The following is a 9,321-nucleotide window of genomic DNA, read 5'->3' on the forward strand; positions in this document are numbered from 1 at the left end:
AGCCTTAGCTTTAATTAGCTAAGCTGGGAACAGCCCAAGGAATTTATACTGCTCAAAAAAATAAAGGGAACACAAGCAGAAGACATCCGAGATCTGAATGAATGAAATAGCCTTATTAAATACTTTGTTCTTTACATACAGTAGTTTATACACTGCTCAGACAACTAAAGGGAACACAAAACTACTGTCTTCTGCTTGTGTTCCCTTTAGGTTTAGGTTTAGGTTTATTTGGATTTATATACCGCCCTTCTCCCGAAGGACTCAGGGTGGTGAACAGCCAAAGATAAAACACATACAATATAACATTTAAAAACAATTTAAAACATATTAAACAAATATGTTATTTTTTTGAGCACTGTATATTGTCTCCCTTGCTCTAATCTACCAACTACTAGAAGGAAGAAAAAAAACACCTCCATCACTTCAATACTTTTATTTATATCATACACACACACACACACAAGTACTGTACATGCCTAACATTTCCCTTCCCCCTTGCACTGTACATTTCACCTCCGTATTTCTCTTAATACAGACTCTCTCTGGACAACAGAGCCAGCCGTAGTCCTCCCCCCACCCCCCCAGTCCCTGCTTGCACACAGTCCCTGGCCTAACGGTGTCCCAGAGCTTCCACCTTTTGCCACAAGAAGTTAACATGTCTGAGCTGTGGGTATGTGTCTCTGACAGGAGCACCACCTCCTCCTTCACAAGTCAGGTGCCCCTGGAGGTGCCTGGGATGGGAATCCAATGGCTGAGAAGGTAGAGGCAGGTTTGGTGGAAATTTGACATTTCTTAGGCTCCACCCCCTACATACAGTTGTCCAAAGATGCTGGTTGGCTTTCAATCCCAGCCATTGTCCTTAATCATGTGGTTCAGTTCAATTATGAATTTGCCCTCCTTGTATTTCTGGCTAGTCTCAAAGGCCTGTTCCTGTAGAAGAAGAAGAAGGAGAAGGAGAAGGAGGAGGAGGAGAAGGATGAGGAGAAGGAGAAGGATGAGAAGAAGAAGAGGAGGAGGAGGAGGAGGAGGAGGAGGAGGAGGAGGAGGAGGAGGAGGAGGAGGAGGAGAAAGGAATGATACGGGTGGAAGCCAGCTATTAGTGGTGCAATTGTTTTAGGGAGGGAGGGAGAGGAAGAGGAGGGCACAAAGCAGGAGACTCACATATTTCCATCCAAGGGTGGTCTTGCAGTTTTCACAGTATATATCAGCTACAGCATGCAGGCCTGTCAGCAGAACACGTTCCTCTGCTGGGCCACATCCAACATTCACTCTGTATGGAGCCAAAAGAAAACACAATGTCACCTTAGTTTTAACAGGGCACATCTGTCCCAATCATTTTCCTAGTATGAGTTCTACTTTGCCTTGAAATCATTGACAAGAAATCAATCAAGGGATGAAATGAAATGAATGGAATTGTTCTTAGGAGCTTGACCCATTGCTGCCAGAACAATGGTTCTATTCCCTTTGTGGGTGCTTGACAAAGCCCAGGGTTGGTTTGGTCTTCAAGTGGGGAAAAAGGTGGGATTTGATTTGATTTCCCCAGTTCTGTTAGGTTGGTTTGGAAACACACCAGGATAAGAACAAGCCCAAAACTTTCTCACAAACTGGATATGAAGATGGAGATTATTCTAGGATTTGGATTGTGTCCAGCTTCAGAGTCACTCAGTGGCTTCAGAAGCACAACTCCCAATGAGGGAGGACAGCCCACAACCCCCATGTGAAAAGGAGGGCCAGGGTTTCTGTTTTGGGGTCTACCAAGGTCTTTTGAAGTACAGTGCCACAGAGACAGGCTGGAGCTGGGGAGAAATGAGACCAAAAATAGTTTCTAACCTTATGGTGAAAGTCAATTGTGCAGTGCAGTCACAAACAAGGGCCTGCCTATTAGGAGAGGGTCTGGTTAACCTCCAGGCTGTGGCTCTGCTATCAAAATAGCAAAAACTTATGAATACCTAGTTGTTCCTGCAACTCACTTGCAGAATTCATTCATTCCTATGTGATCACTGGGAAATAACCTTCTTAAATCTGGTGTGAGTTTCAGTTTGGAATGATGTGCCAATCAATACTAGTACTGAAGTATTTTAAGTTTGCTTTGAAGGTCTCTTATTGTCTTCGAATTTTATCTAAATAACCCCCCATTCCTGCTGGGTTGACTGTTTTGGAAAAAGATTAGCCTATTAGGTTATCTTTTACTGAAACCTATTCCCCACCTTCTCTCATTCTACTATCTTAATAGCTTAATTGCTTCTGCTTTCCTCTGTTTCAGCTAAGGTCCAATGAAAAGGAGAGATTGTCTTTTCTGCTGGTCCTTCAAGCCCCAAAAAGCTATGGACGCTCCAAAGGAACCGTAGTAGAGGAAGGACTTCAGTGTGAGATCTTTTCTTTCAGGTAACTAGATTTTCCTCAATAGAGGATTATTTGGTTGAATGAAGTCCTCTCTGCTGTGGATACGAGTACTGACTAAATACTACCTCAATCAATCTTTATTACTGTCACAGACCAACAAATAAAAGCATTGAAACAATAATAATAGTAAAAAATAAAAGACAGACAGAATAATATATTGCAATTGGTAGTGGATTAACAGTGGGCAGCTAAAGTTTGCCTAATTTTACATACAGCATAGCAGGATTTGGCCACGTTCAGAGAAACTACTTCATACCGATCTGATAACAGTAGTTGCACATAAAAAAGATGGGTATTTCTCCAATACTTTATTGGCTAAGGTGTTATGAATTGAGTCTGTGAGTAATTACAGAAGATGCAGTATAGCAGGACAAGAGGAGTTACCAACTCAGTGGGCAGTCAGACATAGAATTAGGATACAGCAGGGACTTGCTGCTCTTCTGATGGTAAACTAAAACTCCCATCTCATCTGTCCTGGCCTCAGATGATGCCACTTAACACAGGGGTCCCCAACCCCTGGGGCCATGGTCTACTACCGGGCCATGGCCTATTTGGAATTGGGGCGTGCGAGTGGCTGGCTGGAGTGTGCATGTGCAGCTCAACTTTTGTAAGCGGCGGGCTGGTGAACATTCACACTCATGTGTGCCAGCCTGCTACTCATGCAAAGGCTGCGTGCATGCACATGCCTGGCCCACCACTCATGTGGCCTAGTTCCCTTCTTCCCCTCCAGATGGGCGGCCAAGTCGCAAAGGTTGGGGGCAGCCGACTTAACATAACTAAAGGTCCTATGAGAGGGAAAACCTGAGTGCAGCATATTTAATTTTTCTTCCAAAATATGCTCCTCTTTTGTGATACTCACACAGAGTTGAACAGGTACGCCCGTCCTTGGCTTCCTTGAAAAGACTGTAACAAAAAAGAGAACAGGGCATAGATCAAAAACAAAATACTTTCCTGCCCTATTAAACAAATGCCTCCAACCAACCCTGAATACTTCCCACAGTTATTTCTCCTCCTTGCCACTCTGTCTCCCTGGTTGCTCCCCCCCACCCCACCTTGGGAACACAAATCTCAGCCTTCAGCCTGTCTCAGCTAATTATCATCTTCTGGAGACTTTGGTTCTAAACCAGCTGCTTATCTTCGCCTCCAGCTTGGCTGATGGCAAGCAGCCAGAAGCAATGGCTCTCTTCCCTGTTTCCTTGTTTATTCTCTAGTTTGCTTTCAAACCCATGAAATTGAATTTAATGATTAATCAGCCACAGCTGAGACCTGTTACCCTTGTAAGCTCTTGAGAACTAGGGTGCAGGTGGCAGACAAGTCTAGGCAGGCCTCTCTGAAAGAACTCAATGCCCTCTATTGCCCCCATGCCCTTCTCCTCATCCCTTTCCTTCTTCTAGTCCCAAACAATGTCCCATCTTATACTGCTCAGAAATTCTGCAGCATCAGTAAGGTGGCTCTGGAAAGAGACATGACATTGCAGTTGGTTGCTGCTGCTTGGAGACACCCCCCACCCCCTTTCTTTGCCTGTTTTTAACTGCATTATTCCCAGAGGAGAAGCTTCCAGATTTAAATTGTGGTTTGCTTAGGAGGTGGTGATTTCTCCAATAAACCATGCCTGCCAGAGTTTGTCTTGCTTAATCTATATTAATCTATAATCCACACTCCCAGGCCTCTGTATTTAATTTACAACATTTATATTGCTATGTTAGGGTAAAAATGTTTAAGACATTCTTTGACCCTGACCCTGAAATGACTTACAGGTAGCCCTTGTTTTATGACCACAATTGGGACTAGTGAATCACTGAGGCTGTTAGGTGAATCATGTGGCTATTAAACGAATCTGGCTTCCCCCATTGACATTGCTTGCCAGAAGCCAGCTGGGAAGGCTGCAAATGATGATCACATGACCTGGGATGCTGCAACCATCATAAATACATGCTAATTGTCAAGCACTCAAATTTTGATCACGTGACCATGGGGATGCCACAGCAAGTCACTTTTTCAGTGCTGTTGTAACTTCAAATGGTCACTAAATGAATGGTTGTTAAATTGAGGACTACCTGTACTTACTTGTGGCAGGACTGACAAATTTTAAAAGAACACAGAAAATTCATAGTAGTAATCTTACAGTGGGGTATAAGATAAGGAAATATGGCTGTCCTTTCTTTGTTGCCTTTCTGTATTATGTTCTCCTTTGGTAATAAACCACTTTATATTTTTCTTTCTTTTTTTAAAAAAAATGAGCTAACCAAGGCACAGCAGCCCCTTTTCCTTGGATGCTGTCATCTTCTCTAGAGGAGTGTAGCAGGGCTATCTCATTCCCTTTTTTGTACCTTGGAGATGAGGTCATCATGATTAGCCAGGTGGGCCCGGCAATGCACACAACTGTAGCGACGGTGACAGTTGTCCAGATAGGCCTGAAAGGTTTTGGGTTTGGACAGCCTCACCATTGTGGTGGGAGTCACACCTGGAGAAAAGCTGCAGGAGAGTTGTGGAGAACCAAACAGCTCCTGGAGGAGGTGCTGCAGTGGGGCAGATAAAAGCCCTAAAAAAGAGGAAGAGGTGAGAGGTGGATCACCAACCTATAGAGAACCTGCCAGAAGAGATCATTTACAGACCTAGAGTCAGAATGCCAAGATTTTGTTTCTTAGCTCTGGGAACTGGCCAGGTTCTGTGTAACCAGTCTGGTATCTAAATAAAAACAATACCACGTGCTTTCCCTCCCTCCCTTCGCAGCTTCTTGGAGACTCAGGTCACAGTTGATCATCCTGTGATGAAAGAAAACTACCACAGACTAACGCTCAAACACCTTAACTTTCCAAGCCACCCTTCCAATTAATTCAGGTTAGGTTTTCCTAGTACCTCTCCAACCGTGAATACCCCTTGCTGTAAACCCTAGACTTTTCTTATAAAACCAGACATTTAGCTTTTTGTTTTCTCTATTCTACCAGATTGTGGACATAACTGTCAAGTATTATAACCACCAACATATCCCAAACCTATGTCCAGTTTTCACTTTTGCACCATGGGCCTTTGCTCAGAGATATATTTTAATCCCACCTTTACTGTTTTTATAAATAGCTCAATGTCTCAAGGTATGTCTGGACTCAGGTCATTTTTTTTGCATCCCACTATTACAAATAACTCAAGGCAGCAAACATATCCAACACACCTTCCTCCTCCTATTTTCTCCACAACAACAACCCTGTGAGGTGAGCTGGGTTAAGAAAGAGGGACTGGCCCAGCTGGTTTTCATGCCTAAAGTGGGACTAGAATTCACAATCTTCTGGTTTCTAGCCCGGTTCCTTTACCACTAGACCAAACTGGCAACTGCCGTCTGCTTGGTTGAGATGTAAGGAGATCAAGCCAAAAGCAGCAAAGACTAGAAAGCATACTTGGTGGTGACAGACATCAACAGCTTGTCACAGAATAGCAGGCAGTATTCAGAGTTGTGAAATGATGAAGGGATCTTCACTAAATCAGGAAGAGGGCAGAAGGAATCTAGAGGAATTATGTTACATGATGCCCAGTGATGGGGGAGGAAGGAAGGGCTTCAGAGAAACACAACAAAGAGCTTTAAGAATTGTGTGGCACTAATGGTGACCACTTAAGTGCAGCCAAACCAGAGGAAGTAGAGACATACCTGTAGTTTAAGGCACAACTTGAGACAGACAGCTGGCTGCAGAAGAATGGGGTAGACACAAAGCAGCCATGAGGATGAGAGAAGAAGAGGGAGGAGCAGAGCGATGGAATTGCTAGAAAATACAGTGGGCTAGACCAATCAGCTGGAAAGGTATTTTGAGGGGCGGTGAACAAGAGGAGACTCTTTGCAAGGAAGGATGGAGGTTTGGTTTTCAAAGGGGGTGGGTGGAGTGGTTGCCTGGAACCTCATGGTGGAGGAGGAGAAAGGTGCTTCCTTGAAAGGGAAGCAAACCAGCCAGTTGGGCAGGCAAGGAAATGCTGATCAGGGAAAATGTTGGCCAATTAACTGGAAACTGGATTTGTGTTTTGGCTTTTTTTTTTTTTTTTTTGAGAAGAAGGTCTTAGCATTTGGGAGAACTTAAAAATTTCCCCCTTTTTTTCTCTTCCTCCTAAGGCAAGCTTTAAAGCAAGCTATGGCTACAATATCCACCTTACGTCACTGTGGCATAGGGAGTTGCCCCCCCATCTTTTTAAATTTCTCCCTAATTTCTCTAAGGATCTACAGTAAACGCAGAAATTATTGGTAGGATAATGAGAGAGAGGGATGAATATAACAAGGGATGAACAGGAACACAGGGCTGGACAGGAGAAATAAAGGAAGAAGTAAAAGGAAGGAAACAAAGTTTTTTTTAAAAAAAACACAGTTCTTTTAAAAAAAAGTTTATACTCTTGAAAAAGATTTTTTTAAAAAATAATATTGCATTATTTGCTCTCAACCTATGTACCTTATAAAAATGCCAACAAAGTTCCCAAGGAACTAACAAAAATATTGTTCTTCTTAATAAATGGCATAATATTTATTGGTAGGATAATAACAGAGAGGAATATACCGTGTTTCCCTGAAAATAAGACCCTGTCTTATATTTTTTTTGAACCCTGAAATAAGCGCTTGGCCTTATTGCCATGCGTTCAAAAGCCTGATTGGGTTTATTATCAGGGGATGTCTTATTTTGGGGGTAACAAGGGATGAACATGGGGAATAACTAGACAGGAGAAATAAAGGAAGAAGTAAAAGGAAGGAAACAAAGTTTTTAATAAAAATAATGCACCTCTTTTTTTAAAAAAAAAGATTTGTTTATAATCTTGAAAAATATTTTTTTAAAAAAATGTCATTGCATTATTCACTCTCAGTCCATATACCTTATAAAAATGCCATCAAAGTTCCCAAGGAACTGTAACAAAAATATTGTTCTTCTTAATAAATGGCATATTTGCCAGTAACAATTGCAACTGAGATTCTCTTCTAAACAATATCCAACACAGTCTTAAGAGACAACAGAAACATACTAGCCATAACTAATAGGGAGGCATCTTGTTTACCAAGCAATTTATTAATTATTTTTCTATTGGATGTGGGCAGGAAATATGTATATGTTTTTGTCAGAACACCAAATGAACCAGAGCATATAATTCAAATACTACCTTTTGCACATTTATTTCAGAAGACAATAGGGCTTTCCTTTATTATGATGAGGAAAATATATACCAGATATGAGGAGGGATTTTCTTAAGCTGATTTGTTTTATATGTCAGCTTATCTCTTGTTTTGATAATAGAAAAGATGACTATTGCCATGTTATATGGTGCACTAAGAACAATACACTTATTTGTTTATATATAGAAATTTGACTCTGGTATAGCAAGTAAGAAGTAAACATGGGCATGATATGATATTGGAATGATATGAACCTCACAGAAATATAGTGGATCTGATATATCAAATACAGGGTGTCTATAGAAACACACTCAAAAATAAGGCTATTGGGGACCCTTTAATGAGAGAGAAATGAGAATAGAGAAAAAGATGAGACAAGCTGAAGTATCTTGGTTTCCTTTTATTATAACAATTGTGCACTTTATATTTACTTATTTTTATAACTATTGAACAGGAAGCTTGAAATATACATGTAGAAGAAGATGAGGTGGATATAGAGGGTGGAAGAGTTGATGATAGGGCTGGGATGATAGTCATAAACTGAAAATTTGTGTCTGTGTTCTGTGTCAGAAGTAAATGGCAAGATTTTTACTTCAAGTCCAGAAAGGGACAGCTGTTGAGTAATAGACCAAATTTCATATTTCCATATAAATTGTAGGGCCACTCATGCAAACATTTTCCTGTTTTTTTTAAAAAAAAATTCTTAAAATGTGAACTTTAGAATAAGAATAAAGGATATGGAAATAAAAGTTGGAGGTGCAAATCACCCGCCCCCCCTCTACTAAAACTTTTGAAATAGCAGCATCGCAAGCTGGAAAAAGCCATTTGACTGATGGACAGAGAAAAGAGAGAACTCTACTTGCTCAGAAAGACTAAGGGAGGGTTAAAACCAGCTTTGATAAACAGTGGCGTGACTCGTTTGCCTACCAATCGATATTGTGCTGGAAACTATCCTCCAGGGACAAAATGCAACCCCGCCTGCTCAATACATAAAGGATGCCACCTGATCCCGAATTAGTGACTCTTGAAAACGGATCCCTCTCTATAGCATTTCCTGTGGGATTAGAGGATTAGAGGGCCATCGCGAAGGGAGGAGATAAATCCCCTGCTGAAATAACAAAAGGAACATGAGGTTATCCTAGGAAATGCCCTCTTTGCGTGGTCAGGAGGAGTACAATAGTTGGTATCCTCTGAAAAGGATCCGCCGGAATCCTTTTCATCCCTCTCCAGCTATTCAGAATTTCAGATCCGTTCACCATTCGAGAGGGTCAGTGGGTCACTCACTGGAAATCGGCGCCCACATGCATCCACTGCATTCCCCCCGCCCTCCATTCTTGCAGGAGGATATATCCACAAGACCGTGCGTGTTTTTATACACAGAGGGACAGACAGACACGCACCGCCAGCCTTTCGTGGGGAAGAGGCGTCCACGGACGCCGCCGTTTCCCTGAAGCCCTCCCCCCACCCCGTCTCACCTGTCCGAAGAGCAACAGCTGAAGCGCCCCCGCGTCGGATGGTGCCTCGATGCGGCTTTTGGGGATGGGAATCGTCCCGCCGACAGACCCAGCGCCCCCCCCCACCCCACCAAGAGCCCCAGCTGGGGGTCTATACTTCCTCTTGTTTACAAACCCAGGATGTGAAACAAAGGTGTCTCCTCCACTCCCCACTTTTTTCCCCTCCCCTCCCCTCTCCCTCCCTTCTTTCTGCGGGCTTCCCCCTCCGCTCCTTCCTCTTTCCGCCCAGCCAATCGGGGCGACTATGCAAATAAACTGCAGAGCTGATAA

The 9,321-nt window shown here is 42.6% G+C and overlaps 1 protein-coding gene across 2 annotated transcripts; it reads right to left on the bottom strand.

The window, feature by feature from the left end:
• Nucleotides 1-425: 425 nt before the first annotated feature.
• YPEL3 (yippee like 3) lies at nt 426-9,115 on the bottom strand. Of its 2 annotated transcripts, XM_070944413.1 has the most exons (5): nt 9,013-9,115; nt 4,734-4,945; nt 3,263-3,306; nt 1,162-1,270; nt 426-930 (listed from the first exon to the last, which is right to left on the bottom strand). In XM_070944413.1, the coding sequence occupies exons 2-5, from the start codon at nt 4,848-4,850 to the stop codon at nt 841-843; spliced, it is 360 nt and encodes a 119-aa protein (XP_070800514.1). In that variant the 5' UTR covers nt 4,851-4,945; nt 9,013-9,115; the 3' UTR covers nt 426-840. The 2 variants fall into 2 exon arrangements, with proteins under 2 accessions (XP_070800514.1, XP_070800513.1); XM_070944412.1 differs by lacking the exon at nt 9,013-9,115 and having other exon boundaries at nt 426-924; nt 4,734-4,934.
• Nucleotides 9,116-9,321: the final 206 nt, after the last annotated feature.

The sequence above is a fragment of the Pituophis catenifer genome, unplaced genomic scaffold (genome assembly GCF_029215685.1).
Source record: "Pituophis catenifer annectens isolate HBS135680 unplaced genomic scaffold, rPitCat1.0.hap2 SCAF_5, whole genome shotgun sequence".
Taxonomy (NCBI): Eukaryota; Metazoa; Chordata; class Lepidosauria; order Squamata; family Colubridae; genus Pituophis; species Pituophis catenifer.

Bases quoted from the DNA above. Each gene is read 5' to 3' on its own strand.
- YPEL3 (XM_070944413.1), bottom strand. From the start codon at position 4,850: ATGGTGAGGCTGTCCAAACCCAAAACCTTTCAGGCCTATCTGGACAAC. The intron at 3,307-4,733 runs GTACAAAAAAGG...TTTTTGTTACAG, and splicing joins ATGATGACCTCATCTCCAAG to TCTTTTCAAGGAAGCCAAGG. The intron at 931-1,161 runs GTGAGTCTCCTG...CTTCTTCTACAG, and splicing joins CCACCCTTGGATGGAAATAT to GAACAGGCCTTTGAGACTAG.